Source organism: Choloepus didactylus, chromosome 17 (assembly GCF_015220235.1).
Source record: "Choloepus didactylus isolate mChoDid1 chromosome 17, mChoDid1.pri, whole genome shotgun sequence".
Classification (NCBI taxonomy): Eukaryota; Metazoa; Chordata; class Mammalia; order Pilosa; family Megalonychidae; genus Choloepus; species Choloepus didactylus.
Genome location: NC_051323.1, coordinates 76,560,673 through 76,577,557, shown reverse-complemented (window position 1 = coordinate 76,577,557; position 16,885 = coordinate 76,560,673). Strand labels below are relative to the sequence as shown.

The 16,885-nt window shown below is 44.1% G+C and overlaps 1 protein-coding gene across 1 annotated transcript in view; it reads right to left on the bottom strand.

Moving 5' to 3' along the window:
- The window catches only part of ACOXL (acyl-CoA oxidase like), a 283,084-nt gene that overhangs the window by 137,639 nt on the left and 128,560 nt on the right, over nt 1-16,885 (bottom strand). The window contains 1 exon segment of the mRNA XM_037806647.1: nt 4,517-4,670. Within this exon segment, the coding sequence (XP_037662575.1) occupies nt 4,517-4,670 (154 nt within the window).

Sequence of the window (16,885 nt, the reverse complement as noted above, 5' to 3'; positions counted from 1 at the left end):
GCTACCCCGCAGCCTGGGCTGCAACACTGCTCCCCTGGACTCCTGCCCAGACACCCTCTGGGGCCTGAAGACCCTCCACTCTACAAGACCCCTTCTGCTTCATCAGGAGTTGGAGCCATGGTTTGCAAACCGCAGGCTGTCCCCACTAGATGGTCATGAAATCAGTGTAATGCATTGTTCCGGTTTGCTAATGCTGCTATTACACAAAACACCAGAAATGGATTGGCTTTTATAAAGGGGGCTTATTTAGTTACAAATTTACAGTCTGAAGGACATGAAAATGTCCAAATTAAGGCATCAGCGCAAGTGTACCTTCACCGAAGGATGGCCAATGGTGTCCAGAAAACCTCTGTCAGCTGGGAAGGCACGTGGCTGGTGTCTACTGATCCTGGGTTGTATTCCAGCTCCTCTCTCAGCTCCTGTGTGTTCTTCAAAATGTTGCTCTTAGCGTCTCCAGAGCAAACAATGGGCTAGCATCTCCAAAGTGTCAGCAAAATTCTGCTTTCAGTGGCCATCTCCAAAATGTCTCTCTCTCGGCTGCTCTCAGGTCCTCCTATTTGTGATCTCCTTTATAGGACTCCAGTGATCAAATCAAGACCCACCCTGAATGGGCGGGGCCACACCTCCACGGAAATAATCTAATCAAAGCTATTACTCACAGTTGGGTGGGTCACATTGCCACGGAAACAACCTAATCCAAAGATTCCAACCTAATCAACACTGATACATCTGCCCCTACAAGATTGCATTAAAGAACATGGTGTTTTGGGGGACGTAATACATCCAAACCCGCACATGCATCATGCCTAGCTTTCCTTAAAATGAGATAAAATAAGTAGAAAACACGAGCACTCATCGTGATAGCAGGCCTAGCACTATTTTATGAAATTTCTGTTTTCAGTTTCATAGACGTGTGTCTGCAGATACTGGGCTGCAATGTGAAGTGTATCTTGTACTTTGGATCATGGTCAAAAGACCCAAAAGTTTGTCTAAAAACTATTAAACGATTCAATGTTCAGCTACTGGTGGGAATGGAAACTGACATAACATTTGTTAGCAACTGCAGGATCATTTAAGCACTTGATCCCAAGAAACCATCACATGTACGCAAAAAAAGGTTAGGTACTAGAATTTTGCTATTTGTAATCATGAAATAAAAAAAACAATTTTTCATTTGTAATGATGAAAAAACTGAAATAACTTAAGGGATAGGTTATATAAACTATGGTCCATCCATACGATAAATAGTACCAGCCACTAAAATTTAACTGTGAACACACAATCTGGAAGAGTGTCTCAAACTTGAAGGTAAAAAGGGGAGGTCATAAAATTTCAAACACATACACACAGAAATGCATATAGAGAACACAAAGGATCATCGTCCCTTGTGGAGAGCCGTCTCCCGGGACGGGCATAGCGCATGCGCTGTAAACCTGCTCCAAAGTCCCCCCGCCCATCGAGTGGTGCCAAGATGGCGCCCACATCCTGCTTCCGGCTTCTGATGTATGTAACCACCCGCTGTATTCACCAATCATGCTTGTGTGCGTGGCGTTAGCCCATTGGATATACGTAAGGTTTATAAGAAAGTTCCCGGGCAGAGCTCGGGGAGACAGCCCACAAGGAGCCGTACCTGACGGCCGCATCGAGGTTGTTCTCCCCCGAGGCGTCTCGCCCCGGGTGGAACCTGTATTGCCTAGTCCCATTAAAAGCCTACATGCTCCACTGCTGCGAGTCCTGAGTGATCACAAGCGCTCCGGGTAAGACGTTGTCCGCACCCTCTCTCCCCTTATCTCTCTGGTCCCCATCGCCGGCCGACCGAGGACTCGAGGCGGGGCGGAGAGGCGCCGGACAGTCCCTGAGAAGTGTAATTGTAGCATATATTTAGTTTCTTCTTTGTGCTTTTCTGTATTTTCAAAAATTTCTACAATGAATATGCATGACTTTTGATTTCCAATATGCTTTACTTGGCAAAGAAGTGGCCTCCACAGATAACGTTCACTTTGGGCAGAAGCCACAAACACGGCAATGAGCAGTTGAGAGAAATGACTCACCGAGTAAAGGTGAAGATTAGGTGTCAGACACGCTCCTATCTTGGCAAACTGTGCGGTGTCTTCCCGCCCGGCCTCTTCTCAAGTCCTGTCTCCCGTACCAGACACACTGATGTCAGAATTTGTCCCCAACAAATGAGCTGTCGAGCTGGGCCTGCACGGATTTCAGAGCTGATAAATGTCCCCTCACCTGAACGTGAGGAGCTTCTGGGCAGCCCCAGGGCTCCTCCCCCAGAAAGTTATCAGTAAAGTCAGATGATGAAAAGGTCTTCGGGGTACAAAATAATAACAAAGCAAGACAAGACCAAGGGGGTCAAGTTTTGTGGATTCGTCCAAGTTCTAGGAAGAAAGAGGGACGCACAGGGCGTTGGGTGGATTCGTGGACTCACTAACCCGGCCCGGCGGTCAGCAGTCGACAGCTGTGCACTGAGCACGCCACACTGTCGTCGAGAGCAGGACCATGGTGAAGGGGCCCTGCAGGCGGCACAGGGGGGGTTCAACGTCCCCTCGCAGCCCCCAGATTTGCGTGCACACCCCTCCACTCCCAGGGACACACCCGAGGAGGCCGGCTGCGGGGTCCTGAACGGAGGAGAAGACACCCGTGCCTTCCTGTCAGACGACGCCCATGTCTCGATGCCCAGCCCAGAGCGAGGGCTTGGGGGTGTGGGGTGGGGGTGGGGGGAGTTGGGACTCAACAGGCAGCAGGACCTGGGGGCTGTGGGGCCGCCTTCCAGAGGCCCCAAGGCCAGGGATGGGGAGGGGACATTCCAGCCCTGCCGGGTGGTCCTGGAAGCGTGGGGAGCTCGGCAAGCAGGGCTGTGGGCTGCAGGTGAGGGGGCCGTTTGTTCCAGGCAGCCCCCCAGGGCTCACGATCGACCACAGGAGAGCACGGCCTCCCAGAAGGGAGCACTGGGGCCAGGTCGGAGGTTGGAGGGTCATGAAGCCATGGGGAGCGCAGGAGGCCCCCGCATGGGGAGGGGTTGAGGCCGGGGCTGAGGCCACTGGGCAGGCCGGTCCACTCACAGCGTGAAGGGAGGGCAACAAGCAGGTGGGCTCGTGGGTGGTTTCACGCAGCCCCTCGGGCCAAGTCGCCTGTCGGGATACGATGTGTGAGCCAGCCAGTGCCCCAGCAGTGCCGCAGCCTCCCCCGGGGGTGCCCCTGCCCAGGCACCACCTCCCGCCTGCTGACCCAGACTGCCCGGCCCCAGGACCCCTGGGCTCCTGCCGGCTGCAGCCGCCTCCAGGAGCCGCACAGGAGCCAGGCACCCACAGGGCCCCCTACCTGCCTGGTCACTAAGGGGGGTCCTGTCCAGCCCCTGCTGCCGGCCAGCTCAGTGCCAGGGCAGCACCACCCCCTCCTCCCAGGTGGACCCCCACCCACGGCGCCACAGGAGCGGAGCCCACAGGCCGTCCGGCAAGGCCACCTCACCAGCGTCACGGGCACAACCACCCGGCCACTTTAGAGCACCGGCCCCCTCACGGTCCCACTGCCTAGAGGTCCGGTGGGGGTCCCGGCTTGAAGCACCTCCTCACCTCCACGCGCCCCCCACCCAGGGCTCCCCGCTCGGAAGCAGAGGCGGACGCTGTGCAGAGACACTCCTGCCCTTTGACTCTCCCGCTGCCCTTGGCTGCTCCTGACCCTTCTCCACTGACAGCGGAACACGTCCTCCTCCCTTCTGGTTCAGAGCTGCTGCTTTTAGGGGAATATTCTGCCGAATCCCGGATGTAAATTCCGACCCAAGGCGCCGAGGGGCTCTGCCCTCCTCCCCCAGGACGCGCTGTCTGGAGGCCTCAGCAGCTGCTGCATCACGTCCCCGATCGGGCAGTGCGTCCTCACAGGCCACAGACCCACAGGTGCGAGAAGCCCACCCCGGACAGGCCCTGCCCTCAGAGACCCCACAGGCTCCCCCTGCTCCCAGTTCTGGCCCCGCAGGGCGCGGAAGCCCCTGCACCTGCAGGCGCCCCTGTCAGAGTCGAGGGGAAAGAGGGTGCAGCTCCCAGCTGCTTCCAGGTTCTCCCTGAACCCACCCAGGCGCCCGCTGGGACTCTTCCATCCTGTTCCCGCTCACCCCACAGCCAGCCGGAGACCCGGAATGGGGCCCCACTGGGAGGTCTCCAGATGCTCGTATCCCCCCACTACCCCGGGGCCTGCCAGCTCCTTCCCACACCTGCTTTCTCCCAGGGGATAAGATCATGGTCACACAGCTGTCAACAGGGCCCTCGGCGGGTCTCCCCCGTGATGCCCACAACGCCCACCATCACAGACCATGGGGCCTCCCCAGCCAGGGCTGCAGGCTCCATTCAAGGTGGACGTGTGCAGGCTCAAGGCTCAGCTGGGGCCCCCAGTCACAGGGCAGGGCCTGCATGACTCCAGAGCCTGCAATCCCACCCACCATGTGGTGCTCCCCAACAATGTACCATGGAGACCCCAGGAGCTCTAGCGCACCCCAGGCCCCCCGGGGGCTCACCATGCCTCCAGTGCACCCCCGGGAGTCCTAGAGGCACCTGACATTCTCCCCGGTGCTGCAGGCCTTCAGCCCTGCCACTGGCGCCTGCAGGGAGCAGCTGTGGGCGAGCTCCTTCCCACGGAAGATGACCTCGTCCAGGAGGAGCCCAGCACACCTGTGAGGAAAAGCAGGGACGTTTGAAGGCTGCAGCAGTGCAGTCAGCTGCGTGTGAAGGTGCGCACCCAGGAACAACCCCGCCGGCTACCGCCTGCCCCCACAGCACCACCAAGGGCCTCACCAGTGTCCCCTGCAGCACACACAGGCCCTCACCCAAGGGTCCTCACCAAATTCTCCCAGGGGAAAACCCCTCCCCATCCTCTGTCCATGTCTAATTGTTCACCCTTCCTGGGCCTCACTGCCATGTCAGCAACCAGCTTCACAATCTGTGACCCAACACAGAGTGGACGCGCTGCCCAGTGGCTCCAGTTGTGTGGCTGAACATCAGCCTTTCCTGCAGGAGGACGAGGCCCAGAGCAACATGCTCGCATGCATAGGTTTCATTGAAAAAAAACAAGAATTTTCAGACCTTAGAACATTAGTCTACAGATGGAGGAAGGTAAAGAGCTTGAGTCAAACGAAGGAGCAAGGGGAGGAAATGTTGGCAATACCTGTGTTCTGGTTTGCTAGAGCTGCCATTATGCAAAACACCAGACATGAAATTTCAGTTTCATTTGTGATACCTCCAAACTGGAAACAACCAAAATGTGTTTCAACAAATGAATTCATAAATAAAATGGGGTGTATGCACACAGTGGAATAGCAGTCAGCACTAAAAAGGAGCAAACTACTAAATCATACAACAATATAGATGAGACTCAAAACCACTATGCTGACACAATAATAAAAATTTATAGTTCTAAGGCAATTAAAGTGTCCAAACTAAGGTATCAACAGGAGGGCACCTTCTCTGAAGGAAGGCCAATGGCATCTGGAACACCTCTGTCAGCTGAGAAGGCACGTGGCTGGTGTCTGCTGCTCCTTTGCTCCTGGGTTCTGGTTTCAAAGTGCTTTCTCCAAAATGTCTCTCTCAGCTCCTCTGCATCCTTACTTGTTCTCCCAGGGCATTTTTCTCTAAACATCTGGGGGTCCTCTCTTAGCTTCTCCAGGACAAACTCTGGGCTTCATCTCTTAGCTTAGCATCTCCAAATGTCCTTCTGTCTGCATCTCCCAGCATTTGGGTCTCTGTCGGCCCCTGAGCACTCTTAAGGACTCCAGTAAAGTAATCAAGACCCACCTTGAATGGGCAGAGTCACACCTCCATGGAAATAATCAAATCAAAAAGGTCTCACCCACAGTTGGGTGGGTCACATCTCCGAGGAAGCAACCCAACAAAAGATCCCACCCATAATAAGTCTGCCCCCACAAGATTGCATTAAAGAACAAAGTCTTTCCTGGGACTTTGTTTCAAACCAACACAACACATATCTGATAAAAGGTTGTTTATCCAGAATATGTTAAAATAGAAAGCTATGGAATCCAATATAAAACTGACAAAAGATTTAGATAGTTAGCAAAAGAAGATATATGAATGATCAGCCAATAAGCACATGAAAAAATGTTCGTAATCATTCGTCAGCAGGGAAATACAAATTCAAACCGTAAGAAAATACCATTACACAGTCACCAGAATGATTAAAATTAAAAAGACTGCAAATACAAATGTTGGCTGGGATGTGGAGTAAGTAAAATTCTCATACACTGCTTTTGAGAATGTAAAATTATATAACCATGTAGGGAAACTGGCAGTTTCTTTAAAAGTTAAATATACATATACCATGTGACTCAGCCATTCCACACCCAGGCATTTACGCAGAGAAATTAAGACACATGTCCACCCTAAGATTGGGAAATGAAATTTCAGTTTCATTTGTGATACCTCCAAACTGGAAACAACCAAAATGTGTTTCAACAAATGAATTCATAAATAAAATGGGGTGTATGCACACAGTGGAATAGCAGTCAGCACTAAAAAGGAGCAACTACTAAATCATACAACAATATGGATGAGACTCAAAACCACTATGCTGATACAATAAAGTACATATTGCATAATCCCATTTACTTAAAATGCAAACAAATCTTAGCGACAAAAAACAAGTTATGGTTGTCTGGGGATGGGGGTGGAGGGAGGGATGGACCTCAAGGAGGCACAAGGCATGCTGGGAGCGGGGGAGGGGTGGGAATGTTCTGTAGCTCAACGTGCTGGAGTTATCATGGGTGTATCCAGCTGTCAAAACTCTGATTCGTGCACTTTAAATGGATGTAGTCTGTCGTAAACAAATTATTCCCTAAGGAAAAACAATAATTGTTCAAAGTGAAAATGGTAACAATGGGTTGTGTAACAGTATATTGTTTAAGGTTCTTAAATTGTGTGTGAAGCAATATAACACTATTTGAAGGAAGAATTGATAAGTTAAAGATACTTATTTTAAACCACAGGATAACTATTGTTCTAGTTTGCTAATGCTGCCAGAATGCAAAACACCAGAAACGGATTGGCTTTTATAAAAGGGGGTTTATTTGGTTACACAGTTACAGTCTTAAGGCCATAAAGTGTCCAAGGTAACACATCAGTAATCGGGTACCTTCACTGGCGAATGGACAACGGCGTCCGGAAAACCTCTGTTAGCTGGAAAGGCATGTGGCTGGCATCTGCCCCAGAGTTCTGGTTTCAAAATGGCTTTCTCCCAGGATGTTCCTCTCTAGGCTGCAGCTCCTCAAAAATGTCACTCTTAGTTGCACTTGAGGTATTTGTCCTCTCTCAGCTTCTCCGTAGCAAAAGTCTGCTTTCAACGGCCATTTTCAAACTGTCTCTCATCTGCAGCTCCTGTGCTTTCTTCAAAGTGTCCCTCTTGGCTGTTGCTCCTCTTCAAAACGTCACTCACAGCTGCAGCTGCACTGAGTTCCCTCTGCCTGTCAGCTCATTTATATGGCTCCACTGATCAAGGCCCACCCTGAATGGGTGGGGCCACACCTCCATGGAAACATCTCATCAGAGTTATCACCTACAGTTGGGTGGGGCGCATTTCCATGCAAACACTCAAAGAATTACAATCTAATTAACACTGATCTTGCCCACACAAGATTACATCAAAGATAATGGCATTTGGGGGGACATAATACATTCAAACTGGCGCAACTACTCAAACTCAATAAAAGTGGCATAGCTAAAAAGCTAACAGTAAAGATACTAAAAATTACTCGATCAAAAAAAGGCAGGAAAAGAGAGGAAAAGGAACAAAGAACAAAGGGAATAAACAAGAAAAAATTGCAAGATGATCATTTTTAAACCCAATTTTGTTGCTAATTGCATTATATGTAAATGGTCTAAACACTCCAATTAAAAGGCTGAGATTGTCAGACATGATAAAAAAATCAAGACTCAGCTAGATATTGCATACAAGAAATCCACTGAAAATATACAGACAGATAGGTTAAATGTAAAAGAATGGATAAATTTATATGGGCAAACTGCAAACACTTACCACAGGAAAGCTGGAGGGATATATTAATAGCATATAAAGCAGACTTCAGAGAAAGGACTATTATCAAAGTCAAAGAGGAACACTTCATAATGATAAAGCAGTCTACTAATTAGGAAGACATAACAATCTAAATATATATGGAATCAATAAAAGAATCTCAAAGCATATGAAGCAAAATTGGATGGTTCTGAAATGAAAAATAAACAAATCCAAGTAATTATAATTGCAGACATAAATCATTCCCTTTGAGTTACTGATAGAGTAAGTAGATAGAAAACCAGTAATGATACAAAATAATGAACAAGACTACTAATGAACTTGATCTAATTGATATTTATAGAACACCCTAACCAACAACTGTAGTAAACATTCTTTTCAAGTACACATACAATGTTTATCAAGATAGGCCATATAAATTTTCAGAATTGCTTGAAATCCTACAGAGTATGTTCCTTGAATACAATGTAACTAAGTAAGGAATCTATAATAGAAAAACTACTGGAAAATCCTCAAATATTAGAAAATTAAACAAATCACATAATCCTTGGGTCAAAGAAGTCACAAGAGAAATCAGAAAATATTTTGGACCAAATGAAAACAAAATATGACATATAAAAACGTGTGGTATGCAGCTAAAGCAGTTATTAGAAGGAAAAATATAAATTTAAATACTTACGTTAGAAAAGAAGAAATATCCAAAATTAAAGGCCTAATTTTCTATCATAAGAGGCTTTAAAAAGAAGAACAAATTAAACCCAAAGTAAGTAGAAGGAATAATGAAAATGAAAAATCAATGCAATAAGAAATGAACAAACAATAGAAAAAAATAAGGCAAAAGCCATTGTTACTTCTAAAAAGATAGACAACATTTAGCTAAGATGGATCATGAAAAATGGGAAAAACACAAATTATCTGGAATTTAAAATGGGATATCACTGTGGATCCCATAGACATTAAAGGATAAAATTAAATACCATCATTATTATGACTGACATAATGCCAAGGTAATGCTGATGAAGTTGACAACATAAATGAAACACAAAAATTTTTGAAAGACATATTACCAAAATTGACTCAAAACAAAACAGAAAATCAGAATGACTTTAATCTAGCTTTACCAGTGAATTCCATCAAATATCTAAGAAAGAAAACATAACAATTTAACATAAATTCTTTCAGAAAATAAAGGGAAAATTTTCAAAACTATTCTTTGAACATTACCCTGACAAAACCAGACATTATAAGACAAACATCAATTATGAACATAAACTCAAAAATCCTTAACAAAATATTAGTCAATCATATATAGTAAAACATAGAAAGGATAATAAACAATGATGTTTTGGTTTGCTAAGGCGGCCAGAATGCCATATACCAGAAATGGGTTGGCTTTTTCAATGGGGATTTATTAGATTACAAATTTGCAGTTCTAGGGCCATGGAAATGTGCAAATTAAGGCATCAAGAGGAGGAAAGCTTCTCTGAGGGAAGGCCAATGGCATCTGGGGCTCCTCTGTCACATGGGAAGGCACATGGCGATGTCTGCTGAGCCTTCTCTCCCGGCTTCTGTTCTCTCTAAGCTCTTTCCAAAACGTCTCTCCAAAATGTCTCTGGGCATTTCTCTCTTAGCTTTTCTGGGCTCTGTGAGTTTCATCTGTCTTTTGTCTTCTTCATAAAGGACTCCAGCAAGGGGATTAAGACCCACCCTGAATGGGTTGGTCACATCTCCGTGGAAACAACGTAATCAAAACTTCCCATCCAACAATAGGACTGCCCCCACGAGAATGGATTAAAATAACATAGTCTTTTCTGAGGTACATAACAGATCCAAACCAGAACAAATGACCAGGTGGGGTGTATCACAGGAAGGCAGGGTTGGTTTATCATCTGAAAATCAATCTATGTAATTCACCATATTAATAAGATAAAGGAGAAAAACCTTATCATCCCAGTAGATGGTAGGCTCACTCAACTGACGGGGAATAATCACTGAATCAACGCTTCTAACCGCTGTCACAGTTATCAACCTCCAGCTTCAGGAGCTTCATATGAGAATACCAGACTCCCGGAAGCATCACAGAACTTTCCTGGATCTTTCCCGTGAGTTTCAAGTGTTTAAAAAGAGGTGTCCGGCCCCACGTAGACCACCTTGACTTTGGTACCCGATCCCGAGGCTTCCCCTGTGTCCTGGAGTTTAGCTGAGCATAGAGAGAAGGAGTTAAGTAAAGCTTTTATTCCTAGCAGCTGTTACAGGCAGCAAATTATCTTAAAAGAAACATTAAAAATGTTTAGAATAGGAAGGGGTTCAGAAGAAGGCAGCGAGAGAGAGAAAGCTGCGCCACCAGCTACGGTATTTCAAAAGATGGCAAAAAGAAAACCAGAGCAGAGGGGCAGGTGCACCTGGGATGACCAACAGACGCCACTACACACCGCCCACCAGTTGTACCCACAGGTGGCTGAGACATGAGGGAAGACAGCGACTCGTCATTCTGAAGGAAGAAAACACTTGGCCACAATCTGCTGTTTTCCGACTTCTGCTGTGGTAACAAACTTGGTGGCTTAAAACACACAAATTTATTACCTTACAGTTCTGAAGGCAGGTATCTGAAATGGGCTTCACTGGGTAAAAATCAAGGCTGTGTTTCTCTGGAGGCTCTAGAGGAGAACCCGTTTCCTGGCCTTTTCCAGCTTCTGGAGGCCACCCTGCATTCCTCGGCTCACGGCCCCTTCACTGTCAAAGCCAGCGATGAGCAGCCGAGTCTCCTGCATATCCCATCGCTCAGACTCTGCTTCCAGCAGCCTCCTTCTCTGACCCTACCCCCGCCCCCGCCTCCTCCTTTCACCTTCAAGGACCTTGTGGTTACACTGGGCCCACCGGCAAATCCCAGATTATCGCCCCATCTCAAAACCCTTAACGTAACCACATCTGCAAAGCCTCTCTTGACATGTGATGTCACGTCACGTGTTTGAGATGTGGACTTGTTGGGGCTGCCCACCACACAATCCATTTCAGAATTTTCAGTGGAAGTGGAATTGGAAAAAATGACAAACACAAGTGACATGTGAAACTTTTATTTACTGTGTGGATGGAAGAAGAAAATACTTTGGGATATGATTCTACATGTTTAGACCAGGAATAGAGAAGAGAGAGAACTCTTTCAACATAATAAAGGCCATTTATGAAAACCCCACAGCTAACATCCTCAGTGGTAAAAGACTTAAATCCTCCCCTTTAAGATTAGAAACAAAACAACGATGCCCACTTTCACTTCTGCTACTCAGGATTCTAGTAAAGGTTCTAGTCAGAGTAATTAGGCAAGAAAAAGGTATCCACATAGGAAAGGAAGAAGTATAACTATCTCTATTTGCAGATGGTATGATCTTATACCATCTTATATGGAAAATCCAAAGGAATCCACAAGAAAACTACTAGAACTAATAAGTGATTTCAGCAAAGCGTCAGGGCACAAGATTGATTCACAAAAAGCAACTGTGAAAGTCCAGAAGTAGACCCACACAGCTATGGCCAACTGATTTTGAACAAGGGTGCTAAGTACATGCAACAGGGAAAGAACAGTCTCTTCAAGAAACAGTATTGGGAAAACTGGATATCAACATGAAAAAGAATGAAATTAGGCCCCTACCTCACAACATTTACAAAAATTAACTCAAAATGGATCCAGGACCTGAATATAAGAGCTAACTAAAAAACGGTAAGAACATATCATGGGGGAAATCTCCATTCTTAGATTCTTAGATATAACACCAAAGCACAAGCAACAAAAGAAAAACTAGATAAACTGGACTTCATCGAAATTTGAAATGTTTATGCTTCAAAGGACATTAGCAAGAAATTGGAAAAGACAACCGATAGAATTGGAGAAAATACTGGGAAACCATATATATGATAAGTGTTTAATACCTAGAATATAGAAAAAACTCCTACAGCACAACAACAAAAAGAGAAATAAGCCAATTTAAAAATGGGCAAAGGACGTGAATAGATTTTTCTCCAAAAAAGAGATACCAATGGCCAATAAGCCCAGGAAAAGATGTTCACCATCATTAGCCATCAGGGAAATGCAAATTAAAACCACAATGAGATACCATTTCACATCCACAAGGGTGGTGGCCTTTATTTAAAAATGGAAAATAAGTGTTGGAGAGGAGGTAGAGAAATTGGAACTCGAGTGCACTGTTGGTGGGAATGTAAAATGGTACAGCCGCTGCAGAAAACAATATGGCGGTTCCTCAAAAAGTTTAATACAGAATTTCCGTATGACCCAGCAATTCCACTTCTAGGCATACACCCAGAGAAGGTGAAGTATCCCACGACGCATACGTGCACACCGTGTGTACAGCAGCATCAGTCACAATTGCCGAAAGGTGGAAACAACCCAAGAGTCCATCAAGAAATGAATGGATAAACAATGGAATATTAATCAGTCATAGAAAAACGAAGTTCCGAAACACACGGCAACATGGGAAGAACCTTGGAAACATTATGCTCAGTGAATAAGCAAGACACACAAGGACAAATATTGTATGATGTCACTTATAAGAGATGTCTAAAAACAGCAAATTCGCAGACAGAATGTAGATCAGAGTTTATTAGGGGGTGGAGGAAAAGGGGAGTGTATGTTGGGTGGACATGGATAAAACAATTTTTAAAAATGTATACTGTGTCCGAGGAGACGCTGAGGTTGCTGTCCGTTAAAGACAGTGTAGCAGCAGAATAGCATCAGCCCAACAACACACAGTCACTGTCTTATTGTCTAACGCAGTGCCTGGTATATGGTGTGATGGCCAACCTAGTGTCTGCTGAAAGATTAAACACACTTCAAAAAAGGGTAAAAGAATAAAAAGAAAAGCAGAGTGGCCCTGAAGATAAATCAGAACATAGCGATTCTAGTGTCAAAATTATTTCTCATTTCTAAATGTGTTTATTTAACAGGGAATTCCTGCAGAAATACAAGGTATTCGTTCACAGCTCACATCTCCCCAAAGAGTAAGTAGGGAAAAGCCAGTGTTTGGACCCCGGCACAGTAAGACCCTGAGACATGCAGACAGACCATCTCTGAAACCATAAGGCCAGCAAGGGGGCAGGATGCAATTTACACAAAAAGAGACTTTTTGGTGATGGATTTTTTTAACAGAAAGACTTTTCTGGCAATAAGATATGACATTTATACTAAAGACAGTACAATGCACAAATGCTAGCATTCATTTTGTGAGGGACACCTAGGTGTTTATCCCCATTTTTTTAATTAGAGCAGGTGTAGGTTTACAGAAAAAGCCTGCAGAGTACTGAGTGCCCGTATCACCCCCACCGACACCCCACATTAGCCTGGCAGCTTTGTCACAACCGATGACAGAACCTACCGTAATTGTACGAATAACTACTGTCCTCGGCGCACACCAGGGCTTGCTGCTGGTGTTGCACAGTCCTCTGTTTTTTTTTTTATTCATTTTATTGAGATATGTTCACATACCATGCAGTCATACAAAACAAAGCATACATTCAATTGTTTACAGTACCATCATACAGCTGTGCACCCATCACCAAAACTAATCCCTGACACCTTCACCACCACACACACAAGAATAAGAATAAAAATTATTTATAAGAATAAAAATTGAAGTGAAAAAGAACAATTAAAGCAAAAAAGAACACTGGGTGCCCTTTTTTTTTTTCTTCCCCCATATTTCTACTCATCCATCCACACACTGGACAAAGGGGAGTGTGGTCCATATGGCTTTCCCAATCACATTGTCACCCCTCATAAGCTACATTTTTATACAATCATCTTCAAGATTCATGGGTTCTGGGTTGCAGTTTGTCAGCTTTTAACTCCCAAAGTTTGTTCATTAATGTCTGTTCATATTAGTGAGACCATACAGAATCTGTCCTTTTGTTTCTGGCTAACTTCACTCAACATAATGTCCTCAAGGTTCATCCACATTATTACATGATCCATGTCTTTGTTCTGTCTTACAGCTGCATAATATTCCATCATGTGTATATACCACAGTTTGTTTATCCACTCATCCTTTGATGGACATTTGGGCTGTTTCCATCTCTTGGCAATTGTGAATAATGCTGCAATAAACATTGGTTTACAAATGTCTGTTTGTGTCTTAAGTTTCAGTTCCTCTGAGTATATACCCAGCAATGGAATAGCTGGGTCATATGGCAAATCTATATTTAGCTTCCTGAGGAACCTCCATACTGTCTTCCAGAGTGGTTGCACCATTCTACATTCCCACCAACAATGAATAAGTGTGCCTCTTTCTCCACATCCTCTCCAGCACTTGTCATTTTCTGTTTTTTGGATAATGGCCATTCTGGTAGGTGTGAGATGATATCTCATTGCAGTTTTGATTTGCATTTCCTTAATAGCCAGTGAAGTTGAGCATTTTTTCATATGCTTTTGAGCCATTTGTATTTCCTCTTCAGAAAAATGTCTGTTCATGTCTTTTGCCCATTTTTTAATTGGATTGTTTGTCTTTCTGTTATTGAGATGCAGGATTCCTTTATATATTCGGGATATTAAACCCTTATCTGATATGTGGTTTCCAAATATCATCTCCCATTGTGTAGGTTGACTTTTGACTTTTCTGACAAAGTCCTTTGATGTACAAAAGTGTTTAATTTTGAGGAGATCCCATTTGTCTATTTGTTCTTTGGTTGCTCGTGCCTTGGGTGTGAGGTCTAAGAAACCACCTCCTTTCACAAGATCTTTAAGATATTGCCCTACATTTTCTTCTAAGAGTTTTATGGTCTTGGTACTAATGTTTAGGTCTTTGATCCACTTTGAGTTAATTTTGGTATAAGGTGTGAGATGGACATCCTCTTTCATTCTTTTGGAAATGGATATCCAGTTCTCCAAACACCATTTATTGAACAGACTGCTCTTTCCCAGTTGCTTCGGCTTCACTGCCTTATCAAAGATCAGTTGTCCATAGATGTGAGGGTCTACTTCTGAACACTCAATTCGATTCCATTGATCAGTATATCTGTCCTTATGCCAGTACCATGCTGTTTTGAGCACTGTAGCTTTGTAATATGCTTCAAAGTCAGGTAGTGTGAGACCTCCCACTTCACTCCTCTTTCTCAAGACATTTTGGCTATTCTCAAGACCCTTCCAAATAAATTTAGCTATTGGTTTTTCTATTTCTGTAAAGTAAGTTGTTGGGATTTGAATTGGTATTGCATTGAATCTGTAAATCAGTTTAGGTAAAATTGCCATCTTAACTATATTTAGTCTTCCAATCCATGAACATGGTATGTTCTTCCATTTCTTCAGGTCTTGTTCAATTTCTTTTAGCAGTTTCTTATAGTTTTCTATGTAAAGGTCTTTTGTGTCCTTGGTTAAGTTTATTCCTAAATACTTGATTCTTTTGGTTGCTATTGTAAATGGGATTTTTTTCTTGATTTCCTCCTCTTGTTGCACATTACTTGTGTATAGGAACACTACAGATTTTTGCGTGTTGATCTTGTAGCCTGCTACTTTGCTGTATTCATTGACTAGTTCTAGTAGCTTTGCTGTAGATTTTTCTGGATTTCCTACATATAGAATCATGTCATCTGCAAATAGTGAAAGTTTTACTTCTTCCTCTCCAATTTGGATGCCTTTTATTTCTTTTTCTTGCCTAATTGCTCTAGCTAGAACTTCCAGCACAATGTTGAATAGCAATGGTGATAGTGGGCATCCCTGTCTTGTTCCTGATCTTAGAGGAAAAGCTTTCAGTCTCTCCCCATTGAGCGTGATGTTAGCTGTGGGTTTTTCATATATTGCCTTTATCATATTGAAAAAGTTCCCTTCTATTCCTATCCTTTGAATTGTTTCCATCAGGAAAGGATGTTGAATTTTGTCAAATGCCTTTTCTGCATCAATCGAGATGATCATGTGGTTCTTCTGCTTTGATTTATTGATGTGGTGTATTACATTAATTGATTTTCTTGTGTTGAACCAGCCTTGCATACCTGGAATAAATCCCACCTGGTCGTGGTGTATAATTCTTTTAATGTGCTGCTGGATTCGATTTGCGAGTATTTTGTTGAGGATTTTTGCATCTATATTCATTAAAGAAATTGGTCTATAATTTTCTTTTTTTGTAGTATCTTTGCCTGGTTTTGGTATTAGGGTGATGATGGCTTCATAGAAAGAGTTAGGTAACTTTCCCTCTTCTTCAGTTTTTTTGAAGAGATTGAGCAGGATTGGTACTAATTCGTTCTTGAATGCTTGGTAGAATTCACATGTGAAACCATCTGGTCCTGGGATTTTCCTTTTTGGGAGCTTTTTGATGACTGACTCAATCTCTTTACTTGTGATTGGTTTGTTGAGGTCATCTATTTCTTCTTGAGTTAATGTTGGTTGTTTATGCTTTTCTAGGAAGTTGTCCATTTCATTTAAGTTGTCTAGTTTATTAGCATATATTTGCTCATAGTATCTTCTCATTATCTCCTTAATTTCTGCAGGGTCGGTAGTTATATTTCCTTTCCCATTTCTGATTGCATTTATTTGCATCTGCTCTCTCTTTTTTTTTGTTAGCCTAGCCAGTGGTCCATCGATTTTATTGATTTTCTCAAAGAACCAACTTCTGGTTTTGTTGATTCTCTCTATTGTTTTCCTGTTCTCAATTGCATTTATTTCTGCTCTAATCTTTGTTATTTCTTCCCTTCTGCTTGCTTTGGGGTTAGTTTGCTGTTCTTTCTCTAATTCCTCCAGGTGAGCAGTTAACTCTTCAATTTTTGCTCTCTCTTCTCTTTTAATATAGGCATTTAGGGCAATAAATTTCCCTCTCAGCACCGCCTTTGCTGCATCCCATAAGTTTTGATAAGT